The 25,483-nt window shown below is 43.1% G+C and overlaps 2 protein-coding genes across 16 annotated transcripts in view; both read right to left on the bottom strand.

Annotated features, from left to right (window-relative positions):
- Window positions 1-2,686: 2,686 nt before the first annotated feature.
- On the bottom strand, window positions 2,687-5,061 carry LOC139346100 (doublesex- and mab-3-related transcription factor B1-like). Its single transcript, XM_070985001.1, has 3 exons — window positions 4,611-5,061; window positions 2,902-3,140; window positions 2,687-2,812 (listed from the first exon to the last, which is right to left on the bottom strand). The coding sequence occupies exons 1-3, from the start codon at window positions 5,059-5,061 to the stop codon at window positions 2,687-2,689; spliced, it is 816 nt and encodes a 271-aa protein (XP_070841102.1).
- A 1,749-nt stretch (window positions 5,062-6,810) lies between these two features.
- Window positions 6,811-25,483, bottom strand: part of pleca (plectin a) — a 97,143-nt gene continuing 78,470 nt past the window's right edge. For 9 of the 15 annotated variants that reach the window (XM_070984213.1, XM_070984211.1, XM_070984215.1 and 6 more), the window contains 15 exons: window positions 25,316-25,468; window positions 24,239-24,393; window positions 24,032-24,158; window positions 23,647-23,830; window positions 23,458-23,478; window positions 22,755-22,912; window positions 22,413-22,591; window positions 22,186-22,324; window positions 21,725-22,081; window positions 21,393-21,476; window positions 21,207-21,311; window positions 20,957-21,055; window positions 15,373-18,720; window positions 7,834-14,863; window positions 6,811-7,703 (listed from right to left, as the gene is read on the bottom strand). In XM_070984213.1, the coding sequence (XP_070840314.1) occupies window positions 8,663-14,863; window positions 15,373-18,720; window positions 20,957-21,055; window positions 21,207-21,311; window positions 21,393-21,476; window positions 21,725-22,081; window positions 22,186-22,324; window positions 22,413-22,591; window positions 22,755-22,912; window positions 23,458-23,478; window positions 23,647-23,830; window positions 24,032-24,158; window positions 24,239-24,393; window positions 25,316-25,468 (11,310 nt within the window). In that variant the 3' untranslated portion in view covers window positions 6,811-7,703; window positions 7,834-8,662. The remainder of the gene's footprint in view (window positions 7,704-7,833; window positions 14,864-15,372; window positions 18,721-20,956; window positions 21,056-21,206; window positions 21,312-21,392; window positions 21,477-21,724; window positions 22,082-22,185; window positions 22,325-22,412; window positions 22,592-22,754; window positions 22,913-23,457; window positions 23,479-23,646; window positions 23,831-24,031; window positions 24,159-24,238; window positions 24,394-25,315; window positions 25,469-25,483) is intronic. The other 6 variants (XM_070984214.1, XM_070984217.1, XM_070984219.1 and 3 more) reach the window with 1 other exon arrangement.

Below are 25,483 nucleotides of genomic sequence, written 5' to 3'. Positions count from 1 at the left end.
TGTCAACTTTGAGTTAAGGAAAAGGGAAACGTACCTGAGAGACAATGTGAAACAGAAGAACCCTAAAAAAAATTCATATTAATTTCAGTTTTTTAAAGTCAGTGGTTGTGTTGTGGTTGTGGGTTTTTTGTGTGCTGGAGGTCTCATTGCTACAGCCGATCCCTTCACCAAAGCTGGTGAGTTAGAGAAACGAGTCGTCATAGTGGCCTGTGAGCATATTAAGCTAGCAGATAAAAATGAGCAGCAAAAATAAATTAAATTTGTATTAAAATAGTGTTGCATTGATTTGACACGGTCAAGCAATAGTCCATCAGTAATGTGTTAAAAATGCCCAATGGGGATGGGGTTCCTGAGGCGACCACGCCCACTCATCAGACAGGAAGTGTATACAATTTCTCACCATTGTTGCATCTTTTGTTAAAGAGCAGGGTACAGATTGTTAGTCTGTGGACACTTTAAGCAGCCAGAAGAAGTCCACTTTGGCCTTACGCCTTGATGTTTTGTCACACGGTACTCACTCTTTTGTCACCCTTCACACCGACGACGCTCCTGAACGTGGTGACAGCATCTGCAAGAACTATCACACTTGTTCACTGTGGATAAAAGCCCACCAGGGATGTTGAGACGGGGGGTAAGAGGAAGACAAACAATGGCGGAGGAAGAGCGCTGAACTGATTCATTTGGTTGAAGTATTCTCAGGAATTCGGAGGTGCACACGGGCGCAGCCACACAGTCCTCACCTCTCGGTAGCTGCACTGAGTCGACTCCCTGAAGCTGTGGATGTCAACATAAATCAATGTGATGAATTTCCACCAGCATGCAAGCCAGAGCAGCGCGCCGTGACTCTGTACGCCTCCTCCTGGAATTTCTTCATTAAGCTCCAACAGTCCGGTGAGAAATATCAGCAGTGAAGCAGCACGGAGGCAGTTTGACAGAGCGTGTTGTTCCGTATCGTCAGCTCTATGTCTGCAGTTATGTTTAATGCGATGGTGGAAGAAGAATTAAGACTTTTACTCAAGTTAAAGGACCAATACAACAATGGAAAAGTCCTGCATTCAGAATCCTACTTGAGTTAAAGTAAAAGTATTATCAGCTGAATGTACTTAAAGTAACAAGAATAAAAGTGCTCATGCTGCTGAAAATTGGCCCAAATATATTATTATGTATTTTAGCATGAGATTGGAGATATTGATGCTTCAAGACAACTTTCCATTGAAGATCTTCAGTGTTTAAAGTGAATGCTCCTCCTTTTCCTCTCAGCAGCAGTGGCTAAAAGAGTTGTACAATCTGATAATCAGGCATGCCTAAGTAAGAGTGAGAAACTGAGAGAACTGCATCACAAATAAAGAAAAACTAACCGCCGGTGAAGTCCTTGGGCGTGAAAGCATTTCGAGCAGGAGCTCAAAGTGTGCCTGCTCCCTTGGGGGAAACTAGTACAAATATGCATCTTTGCATCGACCTCAGAAAGTGAATTTAACTGAAATCATGAGACAAAATTAAAATGATGATCATTAAAACAGAACTGTGTATTGTGTTGCTTTTTGGTCAAAATGTGTGAAAGAGGGACGATGGAAGCAGAGGAGGAGACAACAGGCAAAGAGTGGAGATGAGAAGGCACCAAGTCCCTTCATTATTTTACCTTAAAATTCAGTTAATGTGCACATTGCTAATGATTTAACTAAGGTATTTTAATTTATGGTGACTATCTGTGTTAATTCAATATAGTTACCATAGTTTTCTATTTAAATAAATGTGTAATCTTGGAGTTTTATCTTGTACAACTATTTTATGACATAATCTGTTAATGGTGTCTCAGATGGAGTATACTTGAAGGATCAGTGTGCAGGCTTTAGTGGCATCTGGTGGTGAGGTTACAGAGTGGAAACAGCTCCTTCCAAAGTAACAAAAACACAACAGTTCTTAGTTTCAGGTGATTATGCACTAATGAAAACATAAATATCAATATTCACTGTCATGGCTGGTAAATGCTAATAAAGTTAGATATGAAATAAAGTGACAACATTCAGTAAACCAGGTTAACTGATCAAATAGTGGTTAAATTGTTGATAAAAAATTATGCCAAATTGAATTGAAGGTTAAGATATAGTGTCACTTTTTTGTGGTAAAAACTTGTTCAATAAAAAGCCTGTGATTACTATGTTGAAAAATCAGTAAAGACAAAATAGACAGACATGGAAAGATAAACTCAACCAACTTTTATTTTTCTTTGTAAACAAACATCCAAACAAACAATCCAAAAATAACATGCTAACTCCTGTGTAAGTCCACCAGCACAGTGCTAATTTATAGCTGCTTTGTAAACAGTCAGCATTGCTTTTTAAACTGATTCATTTATGTAAAAACAACCACAATCAAATTGAGTTTATTACAATTCCAAAACGATAAATACCAAATAATTAGACATGCTTTGCTTTCATCAGCTGGCTTCTTTCATCAACAAGGCCACAACTTGAGTCTGCATTAATATATTAACAACCAACAGTGTGCAGAAACGATCCCGCCAGCAGTCGTCTGAACAAGACTACAAAACCACCGGCAGGACGGCACAGAAAACGCATCCTGGACAGAAGAAATGACTGAAATCCTCTCCACCTTAAAAGGGAAACGTGGAGGTAAAAGCTCAGTTCTTCTAATCTAGTTCCTCTGTTGTTTTGCTCACGGTGCTCTAATCCAGGTCTGTCAAGTCTGTGGTGGGTGGAGGAGGCTGAAGGTACTGCACTGATGTCCACTCCTGTTGGACGGGCTCAGGGAGTGGGAGTGGTTGAAGAGTGATGAAGACCTTCCTGCAATCCTGACACATTGAACAAATACATTTTTACTGGGTCACAGCTTAGCAGTGAGTTTTTTCAGTACACCTGGCCTCAGAGAGAAGTCACTTACAGCACGAGGTGGAGGCTCTGGTAGAGGTTGGTGATACGCAGCGCCTGCATGGAGGTGGGGCAGCATTAGGGGTCTACAGAAGCCATTGTTGTAAAACCCTGCAGGTGGAAACCAGGGCATGTCGAGCAGGAGGCTCGGACATGGTGTGTAGCTGCTGGGTGGATGACCTGACACCCTAAATGGAACGTGGATAACAGGCAGAGGTGGAGTCCGGCCAAATGTACCGAAGTAAGGAGCATCTGGAAAGAAAGGTAAGACATTAAAAGCTACGTCTGAACATTAAAATCATCTTAAAGATTCATTTATGTAGTTCTAGACAAGTTTTGGGCTGAGGGAAGCCCCCAACCATTTACATTCAAGCCTTAATTCAATCTTGGCAAGAATATATACATGATAACGTCATCATGACTATAACTAATGATTGTTTTCATTATTCATTCACCAATTGTTAAACGTTTTGTATATGAAATAAAAGACAACCGTCCAAAACCCCAAACAATGATCAGATATACTAATATGCTTTTATTTTGACCCCTTTATGCCTCTGTTTTTGCTTTTTTAAAAATAATTGCTGGCTGTAATGACTGAATTTCCCCGGTGTTGGATCAATAAAGTCTTATGACAAAGTAAAGCAGCAAATCGCCACATTTAAGAGGCGATAACCTAATCAGTTATTAAAGCAATTGTTTCAGCTTAAAATATTCAGTTATATTTTAATTAGATTACATATCAGGTTTTTAAGATAGAACTTTATTGATCCCACACTGGGGAAATGTACTTGTTATAACAGCAACAATAAAAGAAAAGTTAAAAAAAAAAAACAACGACAACATACACACAATAAAATGAGCTGCACACAATGCCTGACTTGTGATGCCAAATATTAGATTTAATTCTTATATTATTGAACAGACATAATTATTAATACTTACTTAAGACAGTTACGTTTTGAACATGTAGTGACAGCATGTGATTAACAGACATGTTTTTTTTTTTTTAAAATAACGAAAAAATTAGGGGAAAAAAAAGACATGACTGCCTCAAACGTTTGCTCCTTTTTCGCGCCACTCTCCACCAATACTATCGCGTGCGTGCCCTCTGCCAGCTGCGCAGCTTGCTGCACGAGCTGTTCCGTTCGACCAATCTGCAGGTGTCGCGTGCCGCATACATGTCCGCTCATCCACACTGAACGTTCGGCCGTTAAAGCGCAGTTAAACTCACCTCATGCTGTGTGAATCCGGCCTCGATAAAGTTTAATATTTAATCGCAAATTACCAAATTGCTCAATTACACAGAAAATACAAAATATGTGGTTTTACTCACATCCCCGCTCAAGCAGGCAAAATAGGGTTCATATGTCCCGTCAGCCATTTATTTCTTTTCTGCCCTATGTGGACCATCCTGTGCTAAATTCTTGTACTAAATTTCCCCGGTGTGGGATCAATAAAGTCCTATCTTATCTTATCTTATCTTATCTTATCTTATCTTATCTTATCTTATCTTATCTTATCTTATCTTATCTTATCTTATCAAGTTAGCTGCGTTAAGTCATGACATTTCTGCTAAATGTAATTTGTCTAAAGTTTGTCGGCGTAGCTAACTTGGAGCTGTTTCAACTCAGTGAGGTCCACATCTTAAACACATTATGATAAGTTAATTTGAATAATATAACGTTAACTTACTTAAAGCTGGACACGAGTCTTTCTCACTGGAAGCTGAGAGCATCGCCTTTCCGCTGTCCAAAGCAGGCACAGCCTCTCCTCCCGCGGCGGGTCTCTTCCGGACGTCAAGCGGGCGCTGGGCGGTGAAGACATCACGCACCGGGCCGTCTTCCGTCGGAGGAATCATTGGTCCAGATGTGGCCGCCTGGTGGGCGTCTCCGTCCGCGGCCGGGGTGCTAGTGGACCCCTCAGCCGCTTGTTTCACCACGATGACACCGGTGTGGGCGCAGGGTCGCTGCTCCTTATCTTGGCCTTTCCTCAGACTTCGCATGAGGGCCGTGGTCCGTGTCCGCTGTGTGTTGAGATAGCACCTCCAGCAGTTGCATCTCAGAAAGGGACAGTACTGCATGTGGCCCTTCAGCGGGACGATGACTCCATGGTGTCGGCACCGGCTGCATTTCGGCTCTCGTGGTCGCCCGGCGGCTTTGGATAAGGACATGGTGCCAGCCAGTTTTAGGACTAAAAATACTCTTTGAAGTTATGATCAGGTATGAACCGCCCGAGTAATCAAGATGCCCCCTCACGTGTGTGGGGGCCGTGACCCAATCTGAACTTTGTTTAAAATGTAACATTTTCAGGCGTGGGAAACTGGCACTGAGGACATTATTGGTCCATGGGGACAAATACGAGACCAATCAGGAATCATTTTACTGTATTTTTTTCTCTCACCCGCATTAGATTTGATTTATACTTCTGCTCTGCCTCGGATTGGATTGGCTGGTGGAGTTCAGGCCTGAGGGGCAGGTTGCTGTGCAGATTCAGACCCAGAACAGGTGGTGGGAACCAAACAAAACCGAACACAGAAACTATAATCCACAAATATTTTACTGTCCACACACAAACACATCTCCGTTTGTGTTTGTAAATCATCATTTGAATGAAGTACAGAGGAATATGAAACTTGACCTTCGACCCAGAAATGTAGACGCAAAAGTCAAAGCTATATTGGAAATGCAGCTGAGGATGTTATTTACTTTGGTGGATTTTCCTTTTGCATTCATTCAAATCATGATTGGTGTTTGCATGTAGATAGCAAAATAGTTGTTGATCACACTTTTTGTGTTTATTTTGAATAGATTTCTATCACCATAGGGTTCAGTGTGTCAGTAGAAGTCACCCCCGTTGAATGCAGTTGGTGGTCAACGTCATGGCTGAGGTGAGGACTGCAGGTTAACACTATATCATCGAAACAGATGGCATCTTGGAAGCAGTTTATTCCTCTCAGTCTAATATGTTTTTGTTTCACTACTCATAATAATCTGCTCCACATTTAATAAAAACAAAACCTCCACCTCGACTACCTGTAAGTCAGCATTCAATCACTGCTTGCACAGTAACAAGTCAGCTATAAAAGACCATTTTAATAATACAGTATATAAGTTAATCTACTGACAGGCTCTATTCTGCCTAATACAATACTTTTACTTTTAATACTTTGAGTAAACTTGCCAATATGTCTGTACTTTTATTAGTAATACTACTTATAGGGTTGTATTTTCATTTAATTGCATTACAACCTTTACTTAAGTATGAACACTTATTGCACCACTGCTCATTGGCATCATGCTGCTCTGTGTGTTCACAGGCTGTCTGGGTGAAGTTGAACTGGACAGCCACTAGATGTCAGTCTTCTACTGCCAGGCCTGAGGGACTGAGGGGGACAGTCATCCACAGAGACAGACCTGGTTTTTTCTGTGCTGGAATATGTGCTGCCAAATACAGATTCCCAACCCAGGTAAGCTTTGAAGGTGGCATCTTTGCTGACGGTGAAATAATGCAAAGAAACATGAGGCTTCAAAGCTGAAATGGCTCTAATTGCACAGAAACAATAATTAACTGACAAAATCAATGATCTGGAGACTTAAAAAGGGAGAGCCATTCTTAGATAATGCTATTTGTTGTACAGGGCTTTAATTCACACACACACATATATATATAAAAGTCATAGCTAACTGAATATTGTAACTACTATGACTCTTGCAATCAGTCCTCCATGTTCAACACTGCAAGATATTATTTTTTCCCCTTTAATGAGTCTAACTCTACAAGGTAAATAAACACCCCAAGTTTGTCTTTAGTAACCCATGTTAATTCAAAATAATCTGTTGTCTGATATAATCTAGAAGACCAATTTTCACAAGATTTAAAGACAATACAATTTGTCAAAGTACAAACACAGGAGACAGAAAACTTTTCATTTCCACGTTTATTTACATTGCGTAAGGTGTTACAATAAAACTCATTGTCACCATTTTATTATAAATACACCATTTTAACCAAGGCTTGACAACCCTCATTAAAATACATCCTTCAAACCTTTTGAAACGTACTAATAAAACAAATGCTTTAATGGTTACATCTATTTCAGTTTTGCACCTTTTAAATGTTAGTAAATCATGCAAAGCAGAAATATAGAGTATGAAAATAAAACGATATAGATTGAATGTGTTGCTTTACAAAGGAGAATAAAAAAAAAACAAAACACAAGTATATGTGGTGGAAAATACAAATACTGGGTTTGGTGGCAAAGCTTGAAGATCTTTCCCAAAGAAATGTGAATGGCTTTTAGCAACAGTGCTCAACATAATCATCAATATATAGTACATACATCACTTGTCTGTGAAGGGAAAAATATTCAAATAGTGGAAATCTTTTCAATCATTTTTGACAATGAGAAGTTAGAAATGAAAGTTAGATGTGACATACTGTAGGTGGACTGTAAAAAGGCTTACCTGATCACAGTAATCATACCATTATGGGTCGCATTACACTTAAGTCATGCATCAGTGAATCTGCAGTGTAACCACTGCACCACCTTATAATACTCAACATCTCGTCTTCCAGAGTATTTTGCAGGCACTTACAAAGCATGGTTCAGGCCTTTAAATGAGTTCAAGATTAAATGCCAGTTTCAAAATGGTCCACCGATAAAAGAATCTGATTTAACATCGGATGAGCAGGAGTGTTTCTGTTGCATAAAACCATTGATTACAGTGAAGGTCACAGTCCAAATTAATGTCACAGGGTTTGGAAGACATCTGAGCAGAGCGCTGGAGACAACAAGAACCGTGAAGGCAACATCTGAAAAGAGAAAAATTCAACATTGAGCAGGAACTTCACACTTTAGGACCTCACAGACACTAAATTACACAAACATAACAGGAAAATTCACTAAATTGTGAAGTAATTGAATGTAAATCTTTTAACGTACCTTTTTAAAGTGACCGGAAAGGCAGGGACTTGTATGTGTTGCTCATGAGGCTGGATGTTAATAGTTATATTAGACTACATAATCCTTCCATTTGTGGGATCTTGTTCTTTGAAGTTTGTTTTAGAAGGTCAGCATGTTGCTGTAAGTCCCATGTTTGATGACAGACAGTGGGAATGAAGCATGTACTGGCAGAGCATATGCGGCAGTGTAGCCCTGGAGAGAAAAGATCTTGAAGCTTGGCATTCTTAAAGCAGACACTCTTAGCGTTCGGGAGACTTCTTATTCTGCTCTGCAGAGTGGCATTTATCTCGCTTTAGCTAACTTTGTTATATTCAGAAAATTCAGAAATATACACATGTACAGAAACTTTTGTTTGTACACCCAATTTGGTTCTCCTTAACAAGCAGACTAATGTAATGAACAGTTTTCGGTTATAGTGTAACACACATAATATTGTAACTAGAATCTTGTTTGTGGAACAGTAAATGCTTATGATATTAAATTTAAAAAAACAAAAGAATATCACGTACGCTTGAAACGTTTGTGATAGATATTGGAAATAATAAACAGCTCTTGCATATGCTGTTTACAGTACAGTTATCAGAAAGTCTGATAAGATAGCTTAAAGATAACTAAAGCTAAATGTGAAATATACAATAAACAAAATGATTCAACTTGTATAAAATTAAATATTAAAAGTCCTTTAACAACCACATGCAGAGCAGAATAAAGGTAGTCCTTATTCCACTGAGAATTAGGCATCTGGTGAACACTGTGGTTTCATAGTGTATCCTTCTCTTAGAAAATCATTCTATAACTTTCAGACTCATCAGTATCGGCGGCCATAGGTTGGTGAACTGTAGGAAGAGGAAGAGAAGGTTGTTGTGAAGCTTGATCCTGTGGCGTCAAAGCTGCCTCTTCTGGAGCCTGACCTGGAACCACTTCTTGACCCAGACCGTGACCCAGTAGCGGAGCCTGACCCGCTCATGCTATAGGGACTGTAGAGGCCTTTGCTTGATTGAGATGATGCTTCAAGTAGTCGCAGACCAGTCCCCTCCTCTATCATGCTTCTCTCCATAGCGTCCTTGTAAGAGATTTTAAGCTTGGTCTTAGGGCACGTGAGGTATTTTGAGTATGCACTAACATCTCTTAGCTTCTGTGCAGTGCGTGCATCTAAGGTGCCCTTCTTCACAGCCTCATCTATGGAGACTCTGCTGGTAACATCTGGTTCAATTAAGCCACCAGTGAGATACTGCACCTCAAGGAATCGCTGCCCAGCCTCGTAGTAGAGCCAGCCTTTCTTTAGAGCTTGAGCTGCTGACATTTTGGTTTTGGTTCTGGGATCCTCAAATCCATTGCAGGCCTTCTGGGCGAGACTGATGCGGTCCACCATGATTTTATCCACAAGCCCTTTGTTCATTGCATCTGTAACAGAGAATTTCTCTCCTGTATTTGGGTCGATAATACCTCCTGTGCAGGCCTGTGCCTCCAGCAGCCTTTGACCTGTTATATTGTCCACAAGGTTTCTGTGTATGGCTTCTGTCACAGACACCTTCTCGAGTGTTTCTGTGTCTAGGATTCCAGCCACAGGGCCAGTTTCCTCTGTTGGGTCATTCCATGTAGTTGCTGGTGTTTTTATAGAAGGTATTGGGCTCATGGGGTAAGAGGAAGAGGAGCCAAAGGAGGATGAACGTGATCGGACACCGCTCATGTTTCCAGACAGCATGTCTGCAAACTCTGTGATGGACAGAGATCCTGCACGGTACTGATCCAGAGCTGACTTGTCAATCAGGCCCCTCGAGATTGCATCATCAATGTCATACTGCCGACCAGACCTTCTGTCGATGATCATGGACTTCACGACTCCATCAGACGAGGTGATGGTAATTTCCTCCCATTCACATTCCTGCTCTGCTAGCTCGAGATAGGTCTGGTGGTCAATGAGCCCTTTCTGGTACGCCTCGTACACAGACATCTCTTTGCCCGTCTCTGGATCGACGATAACAACCCTGCGTTTGCGAACGGAAGACTTGGATGATGTCTTCCTCTCACGCTTCTTTTCTTTCAGCAGGAGAAGTGCGAGGCCTGTTTCTGGGTCTGTCATACATCTCTCCATCAGCTGCAGGTAGGTGAGATTTTCCTCCGTATTGGGGTCAAAGAAGCCCTTTGTGTCATCAGATGGGTCAGTGAGGATTTCATTCATTTCCTGATCGAAGAGGCCACGTTCATATGCTGTTTCAACCGGCAAGCGATGGCTCTCCTGTGGATCAATGATTCCTCCAGTGGCAATTTGAGCCTCGAGCAGACGGATGCCGTGGTCTTTCAGAATGAGGCCCTTTTTCATGGCCTGGAACAGTGAGATGACCTTGCCAGAGTAAGGATCCTTGTAGCCTGTGACAGCTCTTTCAGCTGAGTGGAGTTTATCTTTAAACTCTGGGCCAACAACACCCATCTTAACCGCCTCAGTGACATTTAGCTTCAGGTTCTTAATAGGATCAATTACATATCCTGTGGCAGCTTGAGCCTCAAGGAGCTCGAAGGCAGTCCCTGGTCTGATCATGTTCTTCTTCATGGCTTGGTAAATAGACAGACGGTCTTTGCTGGATTCTACATACACACCAGCAATACAGCTGGTACCCTCAAGGTATTTCTTAAGGTCTCTGCTGACCTCCTCCACTGTAATGGAACCTTCGGTGAGTTCGTTGTATGTCTTTTGGTTGATAATCTGTGAACGAAGCAGCTCATCCACAGTGATCTGCTTTCTGAGACCCTTGAAGAGAAGTCTTCGATCTGACAGCGAAAGTAGCCGCAAACCACTTTCTTTATCGACTCTGCATCTTTTCAGTAGCTGGGCATAGGACTGTTTTTCATCTGTCGTTGGATCGATGTAACCTCGCACATCCCCAGTTGGCTCAGACAGTCTGTCAAGTGTCTCGTTGTTGATGTATCCACGCTGCATGGCGACATCAGTGGGGAGGCGGAAGTAGTATTCAGGATCCATTAATCCGCCAGTGGCATTCTGGGCCTCCAAAAGCCTCAAGGCGTACTCCTCAGGAACAAGGTCTTTTTTCATTGCCTGGAAGAGAGAAATCACTTTTCCGCTGTATGGATCCTTGTAACCTGTAACTGCTCTCTCCGCAGAGAGAAGTTTGTCATGAAGCTCAGGGCCCACAAGCCCCTTGCGCACAGCTTCGTCAACTGTTAGAAGTTCATCTTTCATTGGATCGATCATGAATCCTGTTGCCGCTTGGGCTTCGAGCAGATTCAGAGCAACTTCAGGCTTAATCAGTCCGCTCTTCATAGCCTGGTAAATGCTGATCTTCGGAGGACTGTCTGACATGATTCCAGCAATGCAACCAGTGCCAAATAAGTACTGTCTTACTGATGGCATCTCCATTACCTCCCGAACAGTCATCTTTTCTTGCTTCAAGAGGTTGTACGTGTGCAAGTCAATAATTCGAGCACTGTATAGCTCCTCAATAGTAACTCTTCGTCTGATTACATCACATGACATGCTCTGCTCTGCCTTTAGAGTCTCCCTTTGTTCAACGATTTCAATGATGATGATTAGCATTCTTTCCTTTGTGATTTGCCCCAAGCGGTACTGCTCCATGAGGCGGCGTCTCTCCTCTACTGGAAGCATATTTGAGTTCATGACTTCCCAGATGGTCATAGTCTTTCCTGCAAAGTTCTTGTGAGGGATCTCAATTTGAGTGTCGGCTAAGTCTGCTTGGGCTTGCTCCTCTGTGTACTGATAGGATTTCTCAATGGGAGCAGGAGCTTCGACCTTTGACAGAGGCAGGTAGCACAGACCAGAGTTGGGATCTCTTACACTTTTCTCCACCAACTGCTTGTAAGTAACACTTTCATTGGTGTTGGGATTGGTGAAGCCTTTGACGTCACCTGAGGGTTCATTGAAGGACTTTGACATTTGCTTGCTGAAATAGCCACGCTGAATGGCCACATCACTGGGAACACGATGGCTGCTGACTGGATCAATGATCCCTCCTGTAGCAAACTGAGCCTCAAGGAGAGGAATAGCATGCTCCCTCAGAACCAGCTCTTTCTTCATGGCTTGGAATAGAGAAATCTTATTGCCTGTATACGGATCTTTGTACCCTGTCACTGCTTTTTCAGCTGAGAGAAGTTTCTCATGAAGCTCAGGGCCAACAACTCCATCCTTCACAGCGTCATCCACAGAGTATTTCAGATTTTTGACCGGATCAGTTATGAAACCAGTTCCAGCTTGGGCCTCAAGTAGTGCAAGTCCAGTGTTTTGTTGCAAAACATTCTTTTTCATTGCTTGATATATGCTTAACTTCTCATTTGAATCTCCCATGGTGATGCCATCGATGCGGTCTGTGCCCTGCAAGTACTTCTGTACCTTATCAGTTTCACTAACTTCTTTGGGTGTCTTCTTACCCTGCTGGAGTTGGTCAAATGTAGCCTTATCAATGATGTTGGAATCAAGCAAAGAGCGGGCAGTGACTGGTGCCCGAAGGCCTTCAAAACAGGCCTCTTCCTTTGTTTTGTCTTCTTTTTCATCGACCATTGTTATCACAATTTTTATCAACTTTTCAATTGTCACCTGCCCAATTCTGTACTGGCGAATCAGCTCTATTCTCTGTTCCTCAGTGATGTATTCAGAGTGTATTATCTCCCAAATTGTGACTTTTCTTCCTTTGAAAGGGCCATACTCCAGCTCCATAGTTGTCTGGTTCAGAGCCTCTTTGGTCTTCGCCTCTGTAATCTGTTTGTCTCCTTTTGGCTTTGCAGCCTTCTTTGAAAGAGGAAGCAATGGGAGTCCAGTGTCTTTGTCTGTGATACATTTATTCAAGAGCTGAGCGTAGGTTGAATCCTCTTGTGAGTTAGGATCATAAAAGACCTTTGTGTCATCCGTGTTTTTGTTCAAGGTCTTACTGATTTCCTCATCAAAATATCCACGCTTGCAGGCAATCTCATGTGGGATGCGATAGCTTTTAAAGGGGTCAATAATTCCACCTGTTGAGAGCTGTGCCTCGAGCAGACGAATGCCATGGTCTTTCTTTATAAGGCCTTTGTTCATGGCTTCAAACAGAGACACGCTCTTGCCTGTATATGGATCACTGTAGCCGCTGACGGCTCTCTCTGCGGACAGAAGTCGTTCATGCAGTTCTGGCCCCACAAGACCAGACTTCACAGCTTCATCAACAAGGACCCTCTCATTTTTGACAGGATCAATTACAAACCCAGTTGCTGCTTGCGCTTCAAGAAGGTTCACCGCCGTTTCTGGTGAAAGTAATTCTTTCTTCATAGCTTGATAGAAAGACATTTTCTCCTTGGTTGGTTCATTCAACAGTCCAGCAATGCTCGGTGTTCCTTGTAGTGCCTTCTTCACAGGCTCCATGTCAGAGATCTCTTTAACTGTTATTTTGCCATTACTCAACTTGTTGAACAAGTCTTTGTTTATGATCTTTGACTCTAACAGTTCACTGGCAGAGACTGGAGCCTTCAAGCCATTAAACATATTTCCATTATTCTTCTCCTTGTCTTCCACTACAGTGATGACAATTTTAATGATCTTCTCTACTGTGATCTTGCCTGTCTTGTACTGGCGAATCAATTCCCTTCTTTGGTCTTCAGTGAAGTACTCTGAATTTATGACTTCCCAAATGGTGACAATTTTGCCTTTAAACCTTCCAAAAGGCACATCAACGGTTGATTTACTGAACACTTCTTTAGTTTCCAGATCTGTGTATGCTCTCTTGCTTTGAGCGGCTTGTTCTGTTACCGGTAAAATCAGCAGTCCTGTCTCTGCATCCTGGGTGCATTTCTCCAGTAACTGTTTGTAAGTGAGCTGCTCCTGAGTGCTGGGGTCAATAAATAATTTGCAATCATCACTCGGATCAGTGAGTTTCTTGTTCATGTCTGCATCAAACTGACCCTGCTTGTAGGCAGTCTGAAGTGGTGCTCTATGGCTATTGATGGGGTCAATGATGCCACCTGTTGCAAGCTGTACATCAAGGAATTTGGTGGCGGGCTCCTTTTCAATAAGTCCCTTCTTCATGGCTTCAAAGAGAGAGATTTTGGCTCCAGTATAGGGATCTTTGAAGCCAGTGGCTGCTCGCTCTGCAGAGAGCATCTTGTCATGGAGCTCAGGGCCTATTAACTCCTCTTTAACGGCCTCGTCTACGGAGAGGAGCTTGTTTTTCACTGGATCTACAACGTAACCAGAAGCTGCTTGAGCTTCCAGGAGCATTGTGGCAGCGTCAGGAGTAATCTTGTTCTCTATCATAGCCTGATAGACGCTCACTTTCTCCTTGGATGGAGTCAAGACACCTCCAACACAGTTCTGACCTTTCAGACATGATTTAACTTTATCAGTCTTTCCAAGTTCTTGCACAGAGACTTTGCCTTTTTTCAATTTGTCAAACTCCTTTTTGGTCAGGACACCGATGTCAAGAAGCCTTGCAGCAGGAACTTTCTCTCTAATTCCATCAAATGCTAAGGGTGATTCTTCACCTTTCTTCACTGCATCCACTTCAACAGAGCCATTGAAAACCTTCTTTGTTGTTCCCACCATTGTCATGGCAACCAGCTGCTCCTCAGGCACCTCATCAGTCTGGACTTGAATTTCCTTCATTTTGGACGCTCCCTGCTTGGAGGCAACCTCAAGACTCTGAAGTTTCTCTCTGAGCTTTTTGTTCTCCTCTCCCAGGAGCTTTTCTTGTTCGAGCCGTTTCTTTTCAAGCACTTCCATTTCTTTCTGCTTGTTAATCATCTCTGCTTCTGCCCCCTTTTCTTTCTTTACAGCTTCATCCATAATGGCCTGAAGTTTCTTCTTCTCCTCTTCCATTAGCTTCCGCTGACGTTCTTGTTCATCTTTGAGAGCTTTGGCCTTGTTCACTTCATCCTCAAACTGTTTCTGGAGCTTGTTTTTCTCATCTTCGACAGCCTTTTCTCTTTTCAACAGCAGTTCCTTCTCTGTGAGGAAGGACTGCTGGAGAATGGCCTTCTGTTGCTCAATTTGTTCTTGTTGGGCATTTGCCATCTATTTGAGGAAAGAAAGAAGAAAATCAGTAAAATGTCAACGAAAGGGATCTTTTAAGTTATGGTTCAATAATTTTGGAAATACATGTTCTTGCTGAGAGTTATATACACTCATGACTGTATGCTGTCTAAAGCTGTAGCCAGCATCTGGCTCTGTCTAAAGGTAACAAAATTAACTGCCAGCATCAGTAAAACCCACTAACTGGACAGAGCCAGGCTAGCTGCCCTTTCCTGTTTACAGTTCCCTTAGCTAACAGTCTCCTCACAGTAGCGTCATATGTAGCACACAGACATGAGAGAAGTGAATAAGAAAGTCAGTGTTTTACCAGGGATCATTTTAACTCTGCAGTATAGTATTTTCATATAAATTGCTGAATGTTACTTAAAATCTCTGCAATTTACATGAAATGTTACGTGTTTTCACAAATACAGTAGTTAGTGTCTTTAACAGGATTATGTTAATTGGAAGGGATGTGAACTGACTGACAATGTTAATTCATGTCAAAGTACCTCTTTAGATTTCTTCTGAAGATCCTCTGCCTCTTTTCTCAGTTTCTCCTTCTCTTTTTCAAGGTGAGCCATGGCCTCCTTCAAATCATCAGCCTCTCTGGTGCTCTGCAGCCTCTGTGTCTCCAGCTTCTGCACAATGGTTTCTGTAGTTTGTTTTTCTGTCTCTTGAAGACGCAGTTTTGCTTCATCGGCTTGTTTCTTGAATTTCTTAGCCTCCTGTTCGGCTTTGGCCTGAGCGTCACTGAGCTCTTTCACCCGCAATTTCAGTTTCTCTGCTTCAGCTGAAACTTCAAGCTGCCTCTTGCGCTCAGCCTCTAATGATTTCTGGAAGCCCTCTGTCTCCTTATCCAGGCGCTGCTGGATCTGTTGTTTGTCCTCTTGCAGTTTTTTAGCCTTCTCCTGTGCCTGGTTTTTCTGTTTCTGGAGCTCCTCTGCTTCAGCTTTCAGTTTTGTAGCCTCTTGGATGGCCTGCATTTTCTCCTTCAGCATTTTCTCTGCAAGTGACCTCTGTTCAGCCAAGTCAGACTCAGCGATCTGTCGCTGTCTGGCTGCCTCCTCGGCTTCGACGCTAAGTCTCGCTGCCTCTTCTGCCAGGCTCTTCATTTTCTCTGCTTCCTCTGCGAGTAATTTCTGTGTACTATCTTTGTCTTTCTGCATGAGGCGGCGGTTTTCTTTCTCAATCGTGAGCTTAAGTTTCAGGAGCTCATCCATCTGGATCTTAACTTTGGACAGCTCATCTTCCACCTGTGCCTTTTGCTTGATGGCATCATTTACTTCACCTTTAACTCGCTGAAGCTCCTCATCCAACACAGCTTTCTGCTTATCGGTCTCATCCAGCTGCAGTTTAACCATGGAAAGTTCCTTCTCAACCTGAGATTTCTGCTTCAGTGCTTGTTCTGCCTCTTTTTTGTGCTTGGCCATCTCTGCATCAGCCTGCTTTTTCTGCTTCAGAGCTGCTGCCTCGGCCGCCGCTCGCTTGGAGGCCTCCTCCTCTGCTTCTTTCTTCAGTCTCTCGGCATCTTTCTGAGCTTTGGCCTGTTTTGCAGCTTCATCCTCTGCAGCTTTTTTCTGTTTTTCAGCCTCCTCCGCTTTTTGACGGAGCAGGGCGGCCTCTTTCTCTGCTTTCTCTTTGGCCTTCTCGGCTGCTTGTGCAAGTTTCTTAGCATTTTCAAACTCATCTTTCAGTTTTTCCTGAGCGAGAATGTCTTCTTTATTCTTGCTGAGAACGTCTTGGGCCTTCTGCTCTGCAGCGCTGCATCTCTGTGCTGCGTCTTTGGCCAGAAGAACCTGCTTTTCCGCCTCTTTCGCAGCCTTGTCTTTCTGTTTATTTGCTTCAGTGGCTTTCTTTTTGAGCCGTTCAACTTCCTCCTGAGCGGCTTTGCACTGTCGAGCCGCCTCTTCCTCCGCTGCAGTGATCCTCTTCACCTTCTCCTCAGACTCTTTTCTTTTCTTCTCTTCCTCTGCAACAAGCTTTTTCAGCTTCTCAGCCTCCTCTTCAGCTTTGAGTTTGCTCTTCTGCGTCTCGTCTGCAATACCCTTCAGCTTCTTTAACTCCACCTCCAAATCCGACTTGCCTTTTGATGCTTTCTCAAAGTTGATCTTAATGATGTGGATTTCTTCTTCGACCACCTTCTTTTGCCTCAGAGTTTCTTCCACCATGTTTTTTTGTCTCTGTAACTCAGAATCAGACGAGCTCTTCAGATGTGTGATCTTCTCTTCGATGTCTTGTTTATGCTGAGCAGCTTGATCCTCCAGCAGCTTCCTCTGATAAGCTTCATCCTCAGCTTGTCTTTTCAGCCTCTCATTTTCTGCTTCTTTAGCTTTCAGAGCGATCTCAGCTTCAGTCTTCAGACGAGTCGCCTCGTTGATGGCAGCCAGTTTTTCTTTGAGTATCTTTTCAGCCTCAGCTCTCTGCTGAGCTGCCTCATCCTCTGCAATCTGCCTGTGCTTCTTCGCCTCTTCAGCAACTGATCTCAGTCTGGTTGCTTCCTCGGCCAGTTGCTTCATTTTCAGCACTTCAGACTCAAGAAGCTGCTTGCTCTTCTCTGTGGTCGACAGCGTCTGTTTCTCGGCTTCAGTCTTCATCAGCAGAAGAGCATCCATTTCGCTTCTGACTTTAGCCAGCTCATCTTCCAGTTGTTTCCTTTGGTTTTCAGCAGCATTCACCTCATTTTTCAGCCGCTGGAGCTCATTATCCAACAGGCCCCTCTGTTGTTCAGCATGATCAAAGTCAGACTTCAGTCGTATGCATTCCTGTTCTGCAGACAGCTTTTGTTGGGCAATTTGTTCTGCGAATTTCCTCTGTTTTTCCAGTTCTTTCTCTGCATTCTCCTTCTGTTTATGAGCAGCTTCTTCAGCTTTCGCCCTTTTCTTGGCATCGCGCTCGGCCTCGACTTTCTGCCTCTCTGCTTCCTCTTGAGCCTGGCTCTTCTTTTGAGCTTCCTCTTCAGCTTGTAGCCTCAAGCGGAGAGCCTCATTGGCTTTCTGTCTCCATGTTTCGAGCTCTCTCTCTGCTTGCTCCCTGGCTTTGTTGGCTTCCTCCTGTTGTTTCCTGAGTTTTTCGGCTTCCTCCTGCAACTGAAGGACAGTACCCTGCTCTTTCTTGAGGGATTCCTCCAGTTTTGTCGCCTTCTCGGTGAAAGACACGCTTTGGGTTTGCAGCTGTGTGACAGCAGACTTCTGCGCCACTTCCTCGACTACCTTGATCTGCCTCAGCTTCTCCTCCTCCGCCTGCTTCATGCGCCTCTCAGCCTCCTCAGCTTGCATTTTGAATTTCTGCAGCTCATCCATTGCTTTCTGCTTCTGCTTGGCAGCCTCTTTTTCTGCCTCAGATTTACGTTTCAGCTCATCCTCTGCGTTTTTCTTTTTCTGAGTCTCTTCAGCCACCTGTTTGCGGAGCCTTTCTGCCTCCTCCTGAGCACCTTTCCTGAGCTTCTCAGCATCATCAGCCTTGTTTCTCAGAGTCTGTAACTCAGTCTCAGCTGTGGCCTTTTGTTTTATTGTCGTCTCTAACTGGACTCTAATTATGTGGATCTCCTCCTCAATTTTGGTGCGACTCATTAGCGCCTCTTCCAGCTGCTGATTCTTGGACTTGATCTCCTGCTCGGACAGACTCTTCAGATGATGCAGCTCCTGCTGGATGTTCTGCTTCTGTTTCTCGGAGTCCACAGCAACATCTTGCCTCTTGCTGGCTTCCTCTTTCATCCTCAGCTTCAGCTCCTGGGCCTCTTGTTCTGCTTTGGCCACAGATTTAGCATGAGCCTCAGCCAGCTGTTTCTGTTTATCTAACTCAGCTTGTATCTCTGCCATCCTTCTCCTCTCCTCTTCTTTGAGTTTCTCAGAAGCTTTCTGTATTAGTAGAAGCAAAGAGGGAGTAAAGGGAATTGAGAGAATGCCAAAGGTGTTAGACTACAAAATAAAACTCTTTTATGAAAGCAGTTATAAAACATGTAGGTACATGAAAATGTAAATACATGAGAATATGTTACAGCTAATAAACTACAACAAATAGGCAGTTCTTTTAACTACAGGGGAAATACTGTATTGGGAAATGCTTGTCGTGTTTATTGAATGTATGGCACACAGAATGACACTTTACTTCACAACACAGCACGACACTACACTGTACTTTCATGCAGCTGAGGTATTTTAATTGACCAGTGTTCAATCTGTGTAATAAGGCTCGATAAGAGCAAACTTAGTATAAGCATTGTCAAGGTATGGTAAGTATGTTGTAAGTGTATATTTCCACTTACAGATTTAATATTTGGATTTCTAGAAGAACATTGTCTAATAATTCAGTCGCCATTTGATGTCGAGAGTTGTGTCTCTCAGTCGTTCCGTTCTCAAAATGAAGCAGCTTTTTGTAAAATGTATAAAGTAACTTTGAAGAAATAGGCAGGGAATAAATAATAAGCAGCATGCAAAGCGCGAGCCACAGTGGGAACGATACCTTTCACAGCCTGATCATTTTAAATAAAAAGGATGATATGGATTTGTATCACAGCAAGTCAGAATTCAACCGGATTACCCTCACTATGAAGAAGAGCATAGTGATGCAGCAAACACAGCATGACTTGATGTAACACAGAAGTACGCTTGGATCAAAATGGAAGTGACGAGACTAGAAATCCAAGATCAAGGTGCAGGAAATCTGACAACATCAAGAGACGAGCTGGTCTCTTTAGTTAGAATGGGCGATGCGTCGTGTGTCATTGCACAGGTGAGTGACACCTAAAAGGGAGGTCCAAAACTTTAGAAACCTTTCATATTGATCTCTGATTAAGCTGTGGTTTAGGACACAGCTATGTGTGATATATCGGAACCAGCATCCTGTTTTTATTTGCTTCTGCAGATCAGCAGGGAGAAACAGCACTACAGCTGACAGGAAAGCAATTGATAACAACTTTGATTAATTGATTTTTTTCAGTCATTTTACCTGCAAAAATAGTGAAAAATGTCAAATATTTTCTGATTCCAGCTTCTTAAATGACATAATTTGCTGCTTTTCTTTGTTACATATCATTTCAAAGTGAGCATCTTTGGGGTTTGGACTTTTGGTTGAACAAAACAAAACATTTGAACACATTACCCTCGATTCTGTGATGTTGCAATGGGAACTTTTAAACAATTTATTGATGTTTCATACATTAAAAGACTAATAGATTAATGAAGAAAATAAAAAAAATAACTATTAGTTGCAGCTCTGAACAGTATTGTCAAAAATCCTTCAAGTCCTTTAAAAAAAAGGATAAATACTCTTATTTCACATTATCATATTGAGACAATAGAAAAACATACAATTCCTTGCAAGTTTCATGAAAAAGCAAAGCAACAAGTGCTCACAGGAAGCTGCTGCTCAGTTCTCAATGAACTGAGAACTAAACTATGAAAAGGCTCAATTATGAAAGGTCTCCAAAACACCCTGAACCTCCCCTTCACTGCAGACAAGGGTCTGATGTAGACAGGAATGACATGAACTGAGAGGGTCTTTTTTAAATACCTGGTGCTTTGGGGTTAATTCATCTCTTAAGCGTGTGATTAATATTCGTCATGACAAAGCACTGGCGAGCAGGTCAAAAGGATCAAACACAATAGAAAGTTAGAAAAGAAGAAAAGGGAGAAAGTAAAGGTAATATTGAAAAGAGTATCTGAGAAGGCAGGTAGCCAAACCGAAGCCTTCAAATCACAAGTGTGGGTGATTTCAAGAGGAAATAAAGAAGCAAATACTAAATCAAAGCAGTCAAGCAGTTGGAAAACGTGACTGAATTCAGAGTCTAATGTGCAGATTATGTGACATGATTGGACTAAATACACAGTGTAGGGGAATGAGAGACGTATACTGCAGTGGGGATGTGATGTCTGAAACACTTGGATGAAACCGTTTGCTTCACCACTGTACGCCGTCCTATCAGTTTCAACAGGATTAGACTCAGTCGTATTTTCTCGTGCCAACACTTTTGAAGCTATCGATGACAAAAGATTTCCCATACATCAGTCAGTGAACAGGTAGGCAGCTTTGTTTGTGTTAGTGGGTTTTTGACAGAAACCTGCTGCTGCATGTCTTCAGTTTGTGTGTAATTACCTCGTCATCCTCCAGGCGGCGCTGCGTTTCCGTGATGAACTTAATGTACTGGCTGGTGAGAGTCATCAGTTCACTGTAGCGAGTTCTCAGAGTAACATACTGAAATAAACGTACAGAGGAGTTAACGTTTACTTCACATTAAAAACACTTTTTCTATCAGCTCCCAGGATTCGCTTCAAGGCATCACAGTGGTGATAAAACAGGAAGCAGAATCAACCACCAGAGCTGCTCACATGCTTTTAAAACCTACCTCCTGAATGATATTATCAGATGCACACTCCATTTTGGGTTTCTTCAAAGGAGATGCGATGGGATCCTGGAGGGCTTTGTAGGTCAAAATCTGGAGCTCATAATCCTAAAAAAGAAAAGGAAATAATGTTAAATAAAGCCAGAAATTAAACTTCCTTTCATCGTGAAGCTGATTATAACCACAAACCTTGACTGAATCAATGTACGCCTTTGCATTTTTCTGGCAGTTTTCAATCCTGTCCTCGTTGTTCTCAATCTCTTCCAGGAGTTTCTGTAAATGAAAACGTTAAAACAGACAATATGTCACGAATCAAAATGTTTTTTTTTACATTTTTACTTTCACTTTTTTATGTTTCTGTGTCTCTTTGATTCTTTGCTGGCTGTAACAATTTAATTTCCTCAGTTGATCTTGAGAATTCAGTCCACTCTCGCTACGTCTGTACCACCAGTGTGACCACCAGGGGGCACCATGGCTTTTCCTCCTTTTACCCCACACAGCTTATCCTTCTTCTACAGTACCTTCTCCTCTGCCAGCTGCTCCTTGAGAGCCTTGCTGTTGCTGATGGGCACAGCCTGGATCTTCTCCTGCCTCTGCCTCGCCTCTCCGAGCCAGCGGATCAGCCACTCGTAGCTCCCGCGGTAGGAGCTCATGTGGCGCCCGAGGAGGTCGAGCTCCCGCTGCCTCAGGTCGATCTGAGCGAACACGGCCTGCCAGCGATCCAGGAGGCTGTTGACCAGCTGACGGTAATGCTCCAGCTCGGCGTCACGCTCACTGTGGATCCTCGTCATCTTGTCGTTGATGGCCGTCGCCCTCCTCAGCTCGTCCTGCAGGCGGTCGAACACCACCTGGTCGGCCTCTGCTTCGGCATGCATGGACTGTGAGACAAAAGAGCAAAGTCATCAGGCAGCAGGCTAAAGGTTATATCATAGCAAAATATAAAACACTGATTGTAGATATGAACTGTAAGAAAGAGGAATACCTTCAGCTGACTACGCTGTTCCTCCACCTCCTTCTCCTCAGCTGGCACTTTGCTAACGTCCCGCAGGCGAGTCTCATAATTCTTCAGTGTGTCCTCTGCGTCTTTAGTGTTTCTGATCACAACATCTATGGTCTTCAGCCTGAAACCACACAGATTTACACTTTATAAGAAGCACAATAACAGCTGGAGGTTCATCAGAAGGCGCTCAGAGAGTCAGAAAACCTCACTTGTCCAGGTAGACGGAGGACAGGCCGTAGACGTGGTCCATCTTCTTCAGAGTGACGTCCAGTTCGGAGCGCAGCGTCGGGGCGGAGCTGGACTGCTGAGGAGACGCCAGAACCTCCTCCGTCTTCTCACTGATGGAGTTCAAGTCTTTCTTTAAGCCCTCCAACTCGGACTGGACTTTCTGTCATTGAAAAGAGGAGCAGACGTCGTGGCAGGAAAATCAAATTTAGAGGGAAATGTTATCTGAGCTTCAAACACATAACACGCATACTGCATCTGAGTGAAGCACTGCTATGCCACAAATGTTGCACACTAGGAACACTTTTAACGCATCACGTCGTTACCATCTGCTCTGCAGTCTTCATGGCGCAGGCTTTGAGCGGCTCCTTGTCCACAGGCTGCCGGAGGCGCGTCACCGTTCGATTCTCGCAGCCCTCCAGCCTCAGACGAAGGTCCTTGATCTGCGTCAGGTACGTCCTGCACACCGACTCGTCTTGCTCTCCTGGTTGGATTGAAGAAAATGTAGAGATGTTATTGTTTTGCAGAGAACACAAACTCGGGATAAATGGGCTGGTTGTTAGTTCAAGTCAGATCTTGCATCGTGTGCAGGACGCAGCGTGTAAAATCAACCATCTGCATACAAAGGAGGCGTACTCGTATTAGTTAGAGGATAGGTGTTACTTCACAGGGACATTCTGTACAATCATTTGTGTCTTTTTGTATTTTTGTACTTAAATAAATATGAATAACCTTTCTGTTGCACACAATAAATTTACTGCTTCATGCTTGATTGGTTCCATGTTGATTATCCGTCACAGCGGTTCATGTATCGATTGATTGACTGACGATTGGAAATCAGCTGGCATTAATCACATGCACAGAGACAAGAATGCAATGATGAGTGAAGTGAGGGGGAACACCAAAACCAGTGGGGGTGATGAAGCCGATGGAGTTAATGAATGAAATAAAACATGACACACACACACACACACACACAGTCCTGTTCAGCCAATCACAAGCTCTGACGCTGTAACCGAAGCAGCTTACCTGCCCTGGGTGGCACATAGCCTGCAATGTGAATCCAACAGTCAGCTTACACACAAATGACCACGACTGAATGTCAACACAAACGTCTGAGCAATGCGTCAATGAGAAAACGTTTTGTCCAACTTAAACTTGATAAGCAGCCGCTTTCTGTTTAGGAGGTGATGAAAGAAGCCACCGACAGGTACACACCTTGCTCTGCAGAGCTGACCATGGTGTTGTAGTGCTGGTTGGCACCGTTGTAGCTGGACTCCACCTGCATTCGGTCCTCGGCCCCGAACATCTGGGAGTCCTGGCTGTCTCTCAGGAAGTCCTGGTAGTGCACCTCCAGGTTCCTCAGCGCCAGCCGGTACTCCTCCACCCTCAGGGTCTTAAACTGCACAGGTGAGGGTGAACGACGGAAAGGAAAGCGGATGTTAAATGTTATGAAAACAGGCCAAAATTAAAAAATCTTTTGTCACATTTTACATTAAGGTTGAATGCTGCAGCGACGGAAATGACTCTGTGTTTTGGTATTTGTAGGTTTAAGTGTTCATGCTTGATAAATTAGAGTTCTTCTGTTCAGGTGTGTTGTTACCATGGTGACGTTCCAGGTTTTGATGATGTGGATGTCTCTCATCAGATACTGCCAGGACAGCAGGCTCTTCATGTCTACAAACATGGTCTGCCACATGGTCTGCAGCCTCTGGAGGTTTCCATCCAGTCTGAGGAGGCCGAGCGGAAATTAGCACGTGTGAATTTGGATTTGAACTATTTTAGGACTCAGGAGCAACTCTTCACTCACCCTGCAACACTGTTCACAGCGTCCTTATTGGTGGGTGTCACCAGGAAGCAGATCGATGGCACAGACGCCTCACTTCCTTTGTCGTTCAGCACCCTCCATTTGTAGGGCTGCGAGTTGTTCATCAGAGCGCACTCGTCTCCTCTGTGCACTGTAATCTGGAGGAAGATAAACACAGACGCTCATGTCTGACAGGTCAGCTGACCACACGTAGTACTGGATACACCTGTAATTTAGTGGTGTCTCCAAAGAAATGATTTCACTTTAGGAAAAGTGAACTCAAAGCTGGAAACAGCTTTTGAACTCCTTGAAATTCCATTGAGAATTTGGCAGATTTGACAATATTGAACACAGAGGATCTGTTAAAAACACATGTATCCTGGAAGATTTCAAGGTCCCAAGTAACTACGTCGCTCGCACGCAGTACACATGTACGTCCACTAAAGATGCTCAGGGTGTTACTTCCAAACAGGTTTAGAATCAGAATCAGAAAAAGCTTTATTGCCAAGTACGATTTTACACACAAGGAATTTGCTTTGGTGAGGTTGGTGCAGGACACATCTGTTAAAAAGAAGCTATTAGAAAAGTAAAAAAATATAACAGTAAGTAAAAAATATAACAATAGGTAAAAAATATAACAATATAAATATATATACACAAGTCGTTTTTTTGTTTTGTTTGTTTTTTGTTTTTTTTTCTGAAGCACGGTCTGTTTTTTCTAAAGTTTACCCCCTTTGTTAAAGAGAAAGATCCTTTTTGTTTAACCAGAAACATCCCCAGACTCCATTTACAGAAACAGTAATTTTACCACCGTAAAACACACTTCATTAAAACTCAACAGAAACAAAATGAAACTCACCAAAACCTTCTCCATTTATTTTTCCACTGTTCTATCAACCACCACCAAATTAAATCACTGAGTTAGATGTGAAAATATTTTGAGAGGAGCGAGACGGAGGGCCGACATCAGGCAGGAAAGCAGCATGTGGAGCCTAAATATTTTCACCAGAGAGCTTTAAAAATGTTGGACTCCAACAGATTTAACAGAAATACTGAGATTAGTAAACATCTGACGCCTACCTCCATCTGTTTGAAGTCGCAGACGGCCTGGATGGGCAGTTTGCCCTTTATAGGCGTGGCGGGGTTACGTGGTTTCAGCTGGACGATGGTCTTGGCCCTTCGCTTCAGGCCTTCCAGGTGAGTTTTGAACTCAGCCAGCTGCTCTTTCTCATCCTGTGAAGAACACAG

Source organism: Chaetodon trifascialis, chromosome 17, assembly GCF_039877785.1.
Source record: "Chaetodon trifascialis isolate fChaTrf1 chromosome 17, fChaTrf1.hap1, whole genome shotgun sequence".
NCBI lineage: Eukaryota > Metazoa > Chordata > Actinopteri > Chaetodontiformes > Chaetodontidae > Chaetodon > Chaetodon trifascialis.
Note: the sequence above shows the minus strand (reverse complement) of the source record. Positions and strands in the feature narration are given on the sequence as shown.